At 43.5% G+C, this 14,497-nt stretch overlaps 1 protein-coding gene across 10 annotated transcripts in view; it reads left to right on the top strand.

Annotated features, from left to right (window-relative positions):
* The window catches only part of r3hdm1 (R3H domain containing 1), a 43,108-nt gene that overhangs the window by 1,078 nt on the left and 27,533 nt on the right, over positions 1-14,497 (top strand). For 9 of the 10 annotated variants that reach the window (XR_015436389.1, XR_015436390.1, XM_023395403.2 and 6 more), the window contains exons 2-3: positions 7,449-7,608; positions 12,255-12,456. Coding sequence is in view for 8 of the 10 variants with exons in the window: in XM_023395403.2 (XP_023251171.1) it covers positions 12,295-12,456 (162 nt within the window). In the remaining 2 variants the exon portion in view is untranslated. Of the gene's footprint in view, positions 1-2,457; positions 2,607-7,448; positions 7,609-12,254; positions 12,457-14,497 lie in introns of those variants that run through there. The other variant, XM_023395402.2, reaches the window with a different exon arrangement.

Below are 14,497 nucleotides of genomic sequence, written 5' to 3'. Positions count from 1 at the left end.
GGGGGGGGGGTTTACCAAATAAGGGCAAAGAGGGTTAATGTGTTTAATTTATAAGTACCAATCACTATCAGTGAATTAGTATCATACTAATAAATTGTAAATTTAATTATAATTAATGAAAGACAGAGTCTAAATTTGCTTCTTAATTAATTTATTGAGAGTATATGTTTTTTTAATATAACAGTTGAGTACAATTCTGTCACTGTTAGTTACTGTTACTGTCAGAGAGATTAAAAGCAGCGAAACCTGCCTTGAACTACATGTATATCAGTAAGACGCCATAAATTATTAACCTAATAACTCATTTTCGAGCTTGTTTACCAGCAACCCATATCCTCTACCATTCTGATGCACTAACCTGACCATAGCCGTGGTAGAGATGGAAGTGAAAGCTCCCAAGTTGTCACCACAGAGGCCGAGCATTCAAGATGGTATCATTTTCATTAAGGTGCCAGCGGAGCCTGGTGGGTGGAGAGTGGATGCTGGTTCAGTCCCTGCGGCTGCTGTTTTAGAGAGTGGAGACGACTGTGTTCATCTCTACAGGGCTGGCAACTGTGCTGTCCGGCAAAACATCCTCTTATTAATGCTGTGTGTGTATATACTATAAGATGCCATTTTGCATTCCATAATCAGTATTTGTGTCAGCTACAGTCATTTGGAAGTCGTCGATCTGATTGTACCCATGTTGAAATGATATATTTCAACGTGTGGTTTTCTTGGGTGAGGTGAAGTGTTTTAGGAAGTGGTAAAATCATGTCTCAAATTGCTCTCTAGTGATTACACACCCCTCTAAAGGCTTAAAATAAATGCTAATAATTGTTTGCCGAAACTGTTTCACCCGCTGCTGCTCAGGCCACTGCAGCCGCGACTCTGTTGACCATTCATTACACAGGTTAGGGCATATTTTGAGCTGATGACATTATCAGATATTGAGGCTAAGGATGCTGTGTAATAGCTTTCACCAAAGATGTGGCCCAATGACTAAATAATTCATCGCTTTCCAGAGGGAAAAATCTCCCTTTCCTATAATATTTGGTCAGGGCCATTAAATAATTCATCCGCCTATCCATAAATTGTTTGTTCAATTGGTGACCTTTTCATGGGATTAAGGAAGCATAATAATAAATTCTTCAGAGACCCGGCATAACGAATGGTACAATTATGAGGAAGGATTGGATCGGATCGGTTGTCGCAGCCTGGTGTTGGTTGCTAAGTGACAGCAGGAACTTTTCCGCCCACTGTGTTTGCTGTTAAAGTCTGAGTGACTGAAAGGACAAAAACAATCACATTATGGCAGTCTAGACTTGGGCTGCGCTCAGGACCTGTTTGCGACTTCCTATGTCTTTGACAGCCTGTCAGTCACTTAGTGATGAAAGCTTCATGAAGTAGATTATTTCAGGAGCACAGTTATGGCTCTTTTCCACGCTCTCTCCCCTGCATGTACAATGTAGACAGAACACTTGATCTTTAATGGAATAAGCAAGGAAAGCGAGTACTGGTGGAGGCTGTGATCCCTCATTGTTTTAACTATTAAATCCTCTAAAGTCATGAAAGGCAGATTTAGATTGAGTGGAGGAGGTTAGGGGTGTGGTTTCATCATACACAAGCTTGCTTCTTTTCTTCACGCAGTCAGTTTTCTAACTGATCCACCAATAAGCTTATCTTAATGTGCCTAAAGCAAAATGTTATATTGCAGTATTTCACTTTTCTGTTCCAGCAATGGGTGGTGATTCAGGTGGTGCCTGCTTCTCTGAGGCAGTGGGATTAGCTGTAGCCTTGTCTTCCTGCGTGAAAAGCAGGGTGCCAGCTTTAATGGGAAGGTAGCCCAGTGAACAGCTCGGCCTCTCAGCGGCCAGCGCCTCCCCATCGACTCTCCACCTGGTCTTTGAGCACCTAGCTGGCCACAGACATGTCGCTCCTGTCCCCTATCCTCTCCTCCTCCCTGTTTGTCGCCTCTCTTTCTCCTTCGCTTCCTCTTTTGCCTCCTCTGTGCCTTTCTTCGCCTTTTCTCTCTTGCTGCTCTACCACCCACCCTCCCATTTTTCTCATCTTCCTCTATTCTTCCTCTCAGTCTCCTTCTATCTATCCCATGTCCCTGGCTGCCCTTTCCTCCTCCTCCTCCAACCCCCGCCTCCATCCTAAAGCAGAGTAGCTAATGAAGAGCCCCATTTAGCCAGTGACTTTGGTTCAGTCAGCGCTCCGTAGCGCCGGCCGGCCTCGGCTGCCGTGACTGGCTGTTCAGGCTCTGACATCACACAGGGGCCAGCTGTTGATTTGGCGCTGTCTCCAAGGCTGGCTGGCTTGATGGCTTGTGGCAGGTAGACTTGTGCTCACACAGCACCCTCCCTCCCTCTCTCTCTCTCTCTCTCTCTCTCTCTCTCTCTCTCTTTGTGACACCCACTCTCCCTCACCCTCTTCCTTTACACTCCCCTCTCCCCGTCTTACACTCTCACTCAGTCGAGCGAGCATACAAGAGGCAGCAGGCAGCTGCCGAGGAGCGAGCTGGGAGGCGACTCCAGCCTCCTCTCCAGCAAATTGCGCCTCCTGTACAATGGAAACTAAACGGTCGGGTAGCAGAAGGGATGGAGGGCAGAGCTGCCGGGCAGGTAGGTCCTGCAGCTTCCAGCCACTTCGCTAGCGAGTGGGCATCGATCTCACATGCCTTTTCCTGATTTATAATTTCCTCTTGTAGTTTTTTAATTTTTTTAATTTTTTGCCTTTTTTTTTAACATTTTCTTTGTCTTGTGCCTTTTGAGGCTGTAGATTTTTCTGCTGTTTATTGCCACATAAAGTGAACACATGTAGAAACTGGCATGAGAAAATCAGCTTTTCTGTGTCTTTAATCGTCGCATGGCAGCAAGTCGGTAAGCAAGTGTGCAGTCTCTTTCTTTTTGTCCTTTGGCTTGTAAAACTAAGCATAATGTGAGATTTGGTGTGCTGTCAGTGCTGTGTTACTCAGTGAGCCGAGCCAGAGCTTTTCGAAATCTCCTCGCCGGTTTGCCAGTGCTGCTTCTGCTTTTCATTACCAGGATAATTAACCAAGATGAGCCAATAAGAGGCTTCACTCCGCATTGTTCTCCAGCCAAGCTCATCTTCCGTCTCCCCTGTTTCCCCCTGTTTGTTCTGCAGGTGTTGTCTGCAAATGGACTTTTAATGACTCTGGCAGACTTTTTGAGTTATTCTTCTCTCATAAGGCTCCATAGCTTAAAACTGCTAGACTTGCATGTTAGTTTTCAGTGTTTATTGTTTTCTCCTCTAATTACCTAGATTGATATTCCCTTGAAGCTCTCCTATGGGATAGGTAATGGATTACCTACATGCTCTGCTGTGGATTTAATTTATTAATGCTGGCTGGCTGCACCGCACCGCGCTCACAACGCCTTGTGCGACCTGGAGGCAGAGCGAGCAGCGCAATTAGAGGCTCATTTGTGCCTGTTTATGTTTTTTTTGTTAATTCAGTCTGAGCTATTACAGGCAGTTCCTTAAACTGACTCTGCCTCAGTCGCCCTGAAATTGAGGCGAGCAGTGAAAGTGGTATAATTTCATAGGCTTTACACTAATCGTTTTTTGGTTCAATTATATAGCTCCCTTGTCAGTGCTTTTCTTGCTTTGCAATTAGGAGAAATGGCTAGAAAATGGGAGATTAGTTACTCAGTTAAGCAAAACACTGAAATCAATTTTATTGCAGCACCATGAATGTGAACCAGCATTAGTAACCTAATTAACTGTTTATGTGATGCCTGATTTTATTTGCCAGGGTGCACGTTCCTGCACTCTGCTGAAGCTGACTTATTCTAAATATGTCGTCTTCTTTTTATTCTCTTTTTCTTTTTTTGTTTGTGTTTGTGCTGAAGTCGTCAATTTTAGAAATCGGCTGAGAATAACTGGTCAGAAATGAAAAGCAGGTGACATAAAGCTGTAGCCCACGGACATGGCATTAGCTTTGTATTTGTGCTTTTGTCTCACGCTGCTCCACTGAATAGAGCTCTGTTTAGTATTCTACATTTCTGCAGACAATATCCCAGCTGTTTTGGCACAGCTCCCGCCGTTGTCCTTTCTTTTTATGTGACGCTCGCAAAAGCTCATCAGCCGCGATAAAGCGTGAATTAATTTCCAACACCATAGTCTGCTTAGAAATCTCTGGTTTCTTTGTGGCCACTCAGAAGCTTGCGAAGGTGATGGCTTGTTCTTTTCCGCCCCGCGTTTGACTCATCTCCTCGCTCTCGGCCAGGAATAGAGCCGGGGATGAAGCAGCAGATAGAGGGAGGGATTGAGGGTCCTTCACCTCCAGTTGAGCTGGTTATAGTCGAGACAAGAGCTCTGATCCACGCAGAGCTGAGCAGAACAGAACAGAGCAGAGGTGTGGGAGGGAAAGGTCAGCCTACAGGAGAGAGAGGCAGGTGTGTGTGTGTGTGCGTGTGTGTGAGTGTGTGTGTGTGTTTGTGCTTGTGTGAAGGGGAAAGAAAATAAGTGTACTGGAGGGTGCTTGCCTGCGTGTTCCTGTGTGTGTGTGTGTGCGTCCGTGTGTGTGTGCGCCATCACCAGCAGGCTCTTATGCACTTCACAGTGATTGAGAAATTTCTCATTAGCTTGCCATCAAACATAATTGTCCGTGAGAGTGGTCCGTTAAGAGCCCGGTGTATGATTAACTCGGCTCAGTCGACAGCCGCCCTCATGACCCTGCTGTGGGGTTTTTTAATTTTTTTTTTGTTTTGTTGAATATATGTGCAGAGGAGACTTCGTGTTTGTGGCTGTACAGCTACGATAAATAGTCCAAATGATTTTTGCAATAGTCAGATTTTATTGGCATCTTTGCTTTAACATTTTGCTACAATTAATTATTTGAATGTCATTTATTTTTGATTGTATGCAAATGGGAAGGTTTAATGCGTGTGTGTGTGTGTGTGTGTGTGTGTGTGTGTGTGTGTGTGTGTGTGTGTGGCTGCAGATATGCCATCAAGCGTAGCGATAAAGGTGGCGGTGTGACACTGAACGATGCCTGAGGGAGCCTCTTTAAGGTTGCTGCGCTCTGCGGCGACTGTAATACCAATGAACCACTCCCTGTCAGCTACAGCACAATACCGGAGGACGCACAGACAGACGGAGCGTCTCCACAAGTGTGTGTGTGTGTGTGTGTTAGAAGCTGCTGAGCATCAGTCAGAGGGTGATGTCTCCCTCTGTCCACGTCTGTCAAAACATTTTTTTTTTGGGTGTGCATTGTTTGCGGCATTAGCATTCATAGGACTGTCTCCAGCATAGTACACACACACACATACACACACACAGGCTCAGTGTGAAGTCCTGAAGCCAGCCAGCTAAGCCGTGGCTGCCCTGTCCGCTCAGCAGCTCTGGTCATAAAACCTGGAGCGCCCACGGCCAGACTCAGCCGCACCGCTGTCAGAGCAACTTTTACACTCTGTGTGTGTGCGCATACATGCGTGTATGTGTGTGTGAGCGATAGCTGCAGGACCAACACAAAATTACAGCGCAGGCTCCACATTTTCCCATTTCAGACGTTTAGCTGGCGCTCCTATTGCAGCGGCTTGAATTGGCACCACTTCTGCCTTCAACTAGGAGCAAGGAGGGCAAAATGTGGAGCCACAGCACAGAGGTGATTCTCCTGTCACACATGAGGAACCGTGTAAAAAGTGCTGGCTGCATTTAGACAGAGATAAGAGGTAAAAAGAGCAGCAGAGGGGTAAGAGATAAGGGCATCTTGGAACAAGAGGAAAAAGATATAGCTGATTCTGTCCTAAGATGACCAACATATAGTAATAGATTACCTGACTACAAACTGCATAAACTAGGCTTTGCACTCCAGATGTAATATTGATGAATGGCTCCTGCCTTGGGCGTCACTCAGCCGGTTGCCAATGCCAAGCAGAAATGTTACAGGCTCAAGGGGGACGTCAGAAAAGCTAATATTCAAGTTTCAAGCCTGAAAGATTGAATCTCCCTTCTACTCACATTATATACGAAGTAGTAGTAGATTGTATTAACATCAACGTGAAGCAGTCCTGTTTATTTTTTCTCCTCGAGCATTGACACCCGTGGATCTGTGAGGCAGCTGAACAAAAGCAATGCACCAAATGGCGACTGATCCATGGCACGTCTCTCCCACCCATCATCATCTCAGTCTGCGGCTCAGGCTGCAGGGTGAGGCGTCGTGAGAAGGGAGATTATAAAGTGAGCAGGGATTCCACTTGACCTTTTTTGTCTGGCACCCGGGGGTCGTACCAAGACCATGTTGGGAGCAGCAGCCAGGCCTTGGCACCGTTGGGTGCCAGAGTCAGCGTGGCACCTCGCCCGCTCACTGAGACGGAGATTAGAGGAGGAGGGGGGAGGCCGGGAGAGAAGCAGGGAGACAATGAGAAGCCTGGACATGGGTCAGTTATGGATTTAGCTGTAGGAGAATGTATTAAGTGATGTGTTGCACAGCTCAGACAAGCAGTTGATAACGTGTCTAACACAAAATGAACCAACTTTTAAGTTATTTTATCTTGTCAAAATGCAAAACATTCATTGTTCGAGCTTCTCAATCATGAGGATTTTGTGCTTTTTATATTTTTGTGAACTCATTATCTTTTGGTTTTGGACCACTGGTCGCACAAAAGGAGACATTTGAGGCCATCAGTTTGGGCTTTAGGAAATTTTAATGTTCAGTTTGCACTTATAGATCAAACAATCAATCAATGAATGGAGTAAACAGTCAGGAGATTAATCAATAATGAAAATAACCATTTGCTGCTGCACTAATCTGATGTTTAGCAGCCTCATTTGGCAACCACCTGCGAGCACATTTTCACAGTATAGACGAGGCTGGTAGCTAATTAAAGTTCAATAGAAATGTCAAGTGAAGTTCACGCAGAAACGCTCATTTAGTAAAGAAGCTGGAAATCATATTTACTGTATCACTATTCGTCTTTCAAAAGTCTTTCTCTCCAATATTGTGTCAATATTTTTGCTGCTCTGTAGTTGTTGGTGTTTTCAGATGTCTGCCCTGCCCAACCAGTGTCACCCTGTAGTTCAGCTCGAAAGGAATTTGCTGGAAAATAGAGAGTGTACGCTCGACGATTTGAAATTTATGTGCCACCAAATGGCAGAGGATTTTCAGCTGAGAAATGCTATCTTCCCCCCACTGCTCTCTGAATTCCTAATGCTTGGTTTTTACGAGGTTGGCAGGGGTGCTTTCTCCTGTTGCCTCCACCGCTCTTCCATCTCTGTGCTCATCCATTATTTATGGCGCATAGGCACGCACAGGCCCAGAAATACACACTCACCACAGTTTTTACTTTTTACTTTTGACTCACAAATATTTCCAGAGTTGCTGACATCCTGACTGCTGTCAGTCCATGCGACCTCGGTGTCAGTGGTGCTCCGAACCTCTGACCCCCCCACCCCCCCCTTCTAACACCACAGTGCTAACCCTGCACCTCTTTCATTGACAGGTCAGCAGGGGTCATGAGGGTGCCGGAGGCCCCGGTTGCTGTTCAGAGCAGCTGAAGCAGACATGGGCAGAGAAATCTCGGATGGCATCGGTAGGCTCAGCCTCATCGACTTCACCAGCCTCATCCTCCTTCGCCACAACCACCACTGGCTACGTATCAAGTACGTGCTCTGTTTATTTCTCTTTGACAGCAATAGTCAGTCAGGGATTGTGATAAACTCTCAGTGTTGCACAAATTTTAACTTAACTTAAAGAAAATATGCAAAAGAAAATTGTAATTCCACCCACTGCTGTTATGTGAATATTAGGAGGTGGCAGTATTGAAACAGTTGGTGGCGCTGTTTCTCCAATCAGTGTCATTTAACCACTGCAGAAGAAGAGAACATAATGAGATGAAAATAATTAACGGAGCGCCCATCAAATCTCGAATGGTGGAAACATGATTGAGGTTTGACACTTATTAATTTGTATTAATTTGAGGAAGGTTACAGTCTCCTTGTCGCTCCACACAGATCTGATGTTTAAGTCTAAAGCATTTATTTTTCTCTTCAGTGGAAACTAAACTTTAATGGTCCCGTATTTTAAACTTCTTCTGTGTTTTATGTGTTCAAGTATTGATCCATGAGAAGATATATTTGTAGTTTTATGAGCCAAAAACCATCTCAGTGTAGTTTTACATCTCCTCTCTCAGGCTTCTCTCTGGAGCTCTAGTAACAACATGTCAGTGAGCCAATCAGGAGAGAGGAGGCTCTGAGCCTCTCTTCTGATTGGCTGACTGTTTTCTGAGTGATTGAATGAACATATAGCAGATTTCAGGTACATCACCAAGTTCCAGAAGTCCTGACGGCTCGTATACTTTCACAGTATTAATATAAAACCTGGACCTGTTTTTATAATGAAACAACACATGCACATCTACAATATGAGACCTTTAAGTCAGATGCTTAATTTTATCCACCAAAACTTTGTTGAGGATGAAAACAGGTGGATGGAAACGTAATTAGATAGTAATTTTGTTTATGCCTCTCATTTCTATCTCAATAATTATCCCAACATTATCTCTAATGGTGTGCTGTGAAACAATCTTTATAATTACACGGTAAGAATATCTCACATTGGGACATTTCACTTCGGATTCATTTAGATGTGAGAACTGTAAGACGCAATCTAAATGTGACGGTTTTGTCAAGAGATGATAAATGATTATATAGAAAGATCATCAACTCGGGTTATAAATGAGTCTCTACAGCAGCAGGATGTATTATAGTCTTTTATTCCAGGGCTCAGATATTCCATCAGTGTCTTAGATGGTGGTTTTCACTTCAAGGAAACCAGACTACTCACTCCCATTTAACGCAGTGCTACAGCAGTGAAAAAGACGTCCGTCACAAGTTTTTGATTTTTAACACACTCTGCCAATTGTTGTCTTCATAAATAAAAATGCAGTAAATAAATATCTTTATTTTCACACCTCTTCTTTCTAATGTGATTTGAATCTCGGGCAGCAAAAGTTTCAATTCAAAACAAACAGTTAAACTCTGTATTTGAACTTTTACATCACCTTGAACCCCAGTGTGAGGCCTTGGTGCAGTTTTAACACAAAATAAGTGAAGAAGTGTTTATATACGTGTGGAGCAGGATTCATTCAGATCAAGCAACAACAGTTACTCTGCAACACACGTGACCTCTTTCACAAAGTTTCCCTCCTGCTACAGTGGAGCAGCATCTCCTGATGAAAGCAAATAGCTCTCATTATACTTAATCTATTATCCATAATATGACATTACAATATTAGGGGAGCCATAAATGTAATATATATACAGAGAGATATGTTTTAGAAAAATCCGGTGATGTCCGTTTTCAGTCTCACTCATAAGAGACCAATTTGCCGCTCCCTAAATTCCCAGAGGTTTCCTTAATGTAATAGCAAGGATCAAATGATGATCCATATTACTTATGCAGTCAAAACATCAGGGATTCTAAACAGGCACACGGTGCAATTACCTCGGCCATGAGAGACGAGACGGTGAAATTCGAATGCATCAAAGTCTGAAGCCAAATTTAGTCCAACACTCCAGTCCCATGATAAAATGTGTTTGGAAGAATGAATGATTCGGTGAGGGACAAAATAGCTATCCATCACGAGCGCGGCTCTTGAAAATATCTGTCCAATATTGCAAATCTTCAAGCGGGCGACTCCAGAGAGTTCACTCATCAAAATGTCAGCAACAGACACTAAATATTCAAAGGCGAACGCAGCACTCTGGAGTATTAAGCTGTTTTCCTTCAGAATGTAAAAATAATGTAAAGCAGCAGCCGGCGTTGCTTTTGTCAAACCTCTGACAGGTCGTTGAAATTCAACATCTGACTCTCCGGTGCCCAGCTAAATCTTAGCTAACCTCTTAGCCTTGCACAGCATTGGGTTAGCGATACATTTGCCTGGCAGAGGAGCTCAGGAGAGCAGCGGGCCTCGCTAGAAGTCAATTACCCTGACAGAGGAATTGGATGCCACCTATTTTTTTTTTTTTTTAAAGAGAGTGGGCTCCCGCTCGCTGTCTCAGCTCTTTTGGGACGGAGATTAACAATCAAGTCTCAGCCGGCCGCTTTGCCGCTCGGCGATCAGATAGGAAAATGGCTCTGATCACTGCCGGGCAAGTAGGTTGAGGCCCTCCGCTGATTGGTGAGGGCTGAAACACACACACACACACACACACACACACACACACCAGGCCGGTCACGTACACACTGGAGCACAGAGAGTAAAGTGCTGTCATGTGTGGATCCAGTTTTGATGTGCAAAGTGAATTTGATGAGCCCATTTCTAATTAACCTATTAATCATAGCTCTCATGTACCAGATGTCTGCCCTCCCTTCTTATGTGTGTGTGCGCCTGTGTGTATGTGTGTGTGTCTGTGTGTGTTTCCCTGCATGGGGTCTGACTGCATAATTAGGGCATATCAGCAGGATGAACTCGCACCATGACTTCAACATAGGGAGGTCATGGCATTACACAGATACTTCCAACGACGGACCATAGGTGCGAAGCAGCTCACGTTGCAGGATCAGTTCTTTTATTTTGAAAGTGAGCCTTTGTTTTTTTTTTAATTAGAAACTTTCCCTTTGGGGACATTTAATCAGAAGGAAACAGTTTATTAATTTACCTTTTTTTTAATAGGCATTTTTGATATTGCAAATCAATTTAATACCAAATTAAGTTCAAACAAAATAAATAGATGAGTTGGATGTCATATTGTTGTTTTGGGGGGCCCATCTGTGGGATCTCAGAGGACCAAACTGTCCTGCTGTGTCTTGTCCAGTCGAGTCCATTGTCTGGTGCTGAACAGCTGCAGAGCTGTGAGACAGCGCAGACAGAGACAGTAGTGACTGATGACCCTCTCTCCTCTTTCTGCTACTTCAGAGACCTTTTCTCGCTCGTTTTGAGTCGTCAAGCACAGGTGTAAGTAACGACATTACTAATGGCTGAATTACATTTACACCAGCGTCATTAGTTACGTGTGTTTTGTTCCCTGCTATAACTCTACTCGCCGCCATTAAGACGTTTGTTCAGCTGCTCCGCTTTTTCACGACCGCAGTTTTGTAGCTTCGTCTTTCAAAATAATACCCACGAGAAAAAGTGAGACAAAGAAAACAGTCATTATCAAACACTCGTCGACTGCACCACAGAAGAAGAGCAGGTGTTTTCCTGTGGGCCTGGTGTAATGATCCAATTTGAACAAGTAAGTTTCATTTCTTACTTTCTGGATAAACAGCTGTTACATCAGTTTATTTCTTTTAAATTTTATGGACATTAATGTCATCGTAATACAACGTATATATTTATCAATTACTGCATTATTGCTGTTTGCATTTTTTAAAATAAATGAACCAAGGTTGTTGTTAGCATTATTATTCGATAAATAAAAAAAAATAATTGAACTTTTTCATCTTTGTCACAGTCTAAAGGAGAAGAAGCATGAAGATGATGATCCCTCCACACCCCAAATTCTCAAGTGCTTTTTATTCTTTACTGTGTACCAGCAGAGAGCTGCTCTCGCTTTGATCTTTACGTCACGCCGTTCAATATGTTGATAATTCTGGATTTGTAAAATGATTTGCTCGTCGAGTCGTGTTATTTCTGAAATATTAAATCTGATCTGATCTGTGAAAATATGCATCATTATGGTATTTACACATTAACGACCTGTTTTCACTCGCTGTGGAAAGAGAAGGAAGAGCAAACACAAATTTAGATGTAGAAAAAGAATAATATATTCATAGAGTTTGTGCAACAGACGATATAGGTTAAAAACAACAAACCAAATAAACTTTTATTTAAGGCCACGCCAATCCAATACTGACATCCATATTTGAGTTTAAAGAATTCAATAACACTATTTATATCTAACATCTTTAATAAGGATCTGTTAAATTTGTGTTTTAAAGAAGGATTGCAGTTGAAAAATCTGTACAAAAATATGCAACAGTGTCTATAAAATATCTGTGACATATCTGTACTGTAATATCTTCAGCTAATATCACACAATTGAAACTTCTCTCACTACAGCTAATGTGTTTGTGGTCACTGCTCAGATACAGTGCGTCTTTTGTTTGTATGTTCCTGTTACTCGAGGCTTTGAACTTGAATAAAAAGACATTATAAAAACGGAGAACTACAAATGTGTATCATCTCATCTCACAATGCAACCTATGTAAACAGATTGTCGTAAACATTTTGTGATTCTTTCTTGTAAGCCGCCAAAAAGGAAATGGTCCTTACAGACGTTATTCCTGCTTTTTTTTGTTTCAGGTTCTCTCTATTCGCCAGCATCTCCCAGTAAGACTTTGCAATGAGAATGTCTGATACCGCTGACACTGAAACAATGAAGGTTTCCGAGGCCACCGACCCGGCGTCATCTCCAAAAGACAGTGCAACCAAGTCTGAGGTTTCGGAGCAGAGCCAGAGCAGCAGAGACGAACACGGCGGCAGCAACAGTAAGAGGGACGCACAGGTAAAGAACAGCGACGTCTCCTGCCACTGACTGAGATTATGTTAACGCTTTAAAAACTCTCTAGTGAAGTCCCGTTCCCGTACGCCACTGTTTGGTGTTGTATTGACTGGATGATTGAGCTCTTTCGTGAAAGAAAGTGTCAGTTTCCTCGACCCTACTAATGGTGGAGGTTTAGAGGTGTCAGCAGCCGGATCGAACCCCGGACTGAGCTGAGGACACTTGACACTTTACCAGATATTTCTCACTTTTCTCCCGTGAAAATTCACTAACAGTCAGCGTCAAACACAAAACGCCCGAGGGATCTCCTGTCACCTGCAGCGTTCGAGACGATTTCCCCGGCTGCTTCAGCAAGCAGAAATTATCCCTGAAAAGTATAATCTGCTCAGACTGAAATAATAATGTGGAGCTTGACTCGACTTTACCACAGGGTCAGTCACTCCGTCTGCCCGGCTGTTGAGAAAGTTGTAGAAAATAATTTGGGCGTGCGAACCAGTGAATCTCATGTATCCTCCATGGGAGACATTTAAGCAGCGATCTGCTGGGGATTTGGGACAGCTAAGATCACTTTCAAATAAACTGCTAATTAATTAGGTCTCTATGTCATTGCAACAAATGTGCTTTGGGACCGCAGAAAATTTGCACTTGTTAATTTGGCTTTTAAAGTAAAACTGGTGCTGACTGGTTTGTGCCCGCAGAGGGAACGGACACTAAAAAGCAAAAACTGGCGACGCAACGTGAAATCTTTTCAAGTGTGGTCAAGGCAACAAAATCCAGGAAAGGGAAAGGATTGTCTCTTTGGCTGCAGCCTAAAAATAGGATTCAGGCCAATCTGGCCTTGTGGTTGGAGGCAGGCAGAGCGAGGGAGTCAGGCAAGCAGATAATCTGGAGCTCAAATCCTGGCTTATCTACCAACTTCCTGTGTCTTTGTTACCCTGAGGAACAGAATGACACCAGCATGGGGGAGCCGCAGCCGAGAGAGGAGGGGACCCAGGAGGAAGAGGGAGGCAGGGAGGGGAGTAGTTGAGAGGTTGTAAGAAGGAGGGATCAAGGAGAGGAGGAAGGTAAAGGGACATGACAGACACGGTGTTGAAGAAGACGGGAGGGAGAGCAGAGGGAAGAAGAAAAATAAACAGAAACCTCTAACTACAAACTAAATCTGGTCAATAAAACTAACTAGCAACAGACCGCAACACTGCTCTGAGCAAAGAGGAACTTGAAGTGAGACGATGTAACTCGTCTTCCTCTTGGAAAACGAAAAGTTGACCTCGCAAGCAATAAAACGCACCATCGCTCAGTTCCGTACATCCACGGGTTCGGCTCTATAGCAGCTAATGCTAACACGCCACAGAGACACTGCTGCGTAAGTGACATCACTGAGATTTTATGACCGTTCTCTACTAGTGCGCCAATTTTTTTTTTAGTTCAGTCAGGTCACCTACTAAAGGAATATGTTTTGACATTTAAGGATAATATTCACTTTCTTGCCAAGAGTTAAATAAGATTGATACCATTCTCGTATCTGTGCCTTGAAATGTAAAGCTAAAGCAATTAGCAGTTGTCCTGGAGTCCTGCTTCCAGCCTTTATGCTAAGCTAAACTAATCGACTGCTAGTTGTAGCTTCTTATTTAGCATATAGCATCTTGTCATCTAACTCTCAGCAAGAAAGCAAACATGCGAAGTCAAAACAAACATGTCAAACTCTTCCTTTTAAGCTCGAGACTCGGGAATCTTGAAGTGACGCTCAGTGTGCCGTCATCCTGCAGTTACCACTTGTGGCCACATTGGCCGCTGTTTAGCAAAAGTTACAACGGCGCAGTGGAACTGATACTGTAATTCTACGTCTTTACGTGTAAATTAATCCTTTCGTAATATTCACACAGTAAAATAAATAAATGTAGAGACTAAAATTTGTAGTTGCTCTGGTGAACCTACAGTAAAACTCTCTTTACCCCCAGGTGCCACCTTAATATATTATCCCTTCCTCCTGTAATGTCTTTTGTGACCTCTCATATCAAGAAATGCTGACGGCACTGAAGCCCCC

This window comes from Seriola lalandi, unplaced genomic scaffold (genome assembly GCF_002814215.2).
Source record: "Seriola lalandi dorsalis isolate HSWRI2012SDOR001 ecotype SW California unplaced genomic scaffold, Sedor1 jcf7180002054962, whole genome shotgun sequence".
In the NCBI taxonomy this organism is placed as follows: Eukaryota; Metazoa; Chordata; class Actinopteri; order Carangiformes; family Carangidae; genus Seriola; species Seriola lalandi.
The sequence above is the reverse complement of the archived record's forward strand: the minus strand, read 5'-3'. Positions and strand labels throughout refer to the sequence as shown.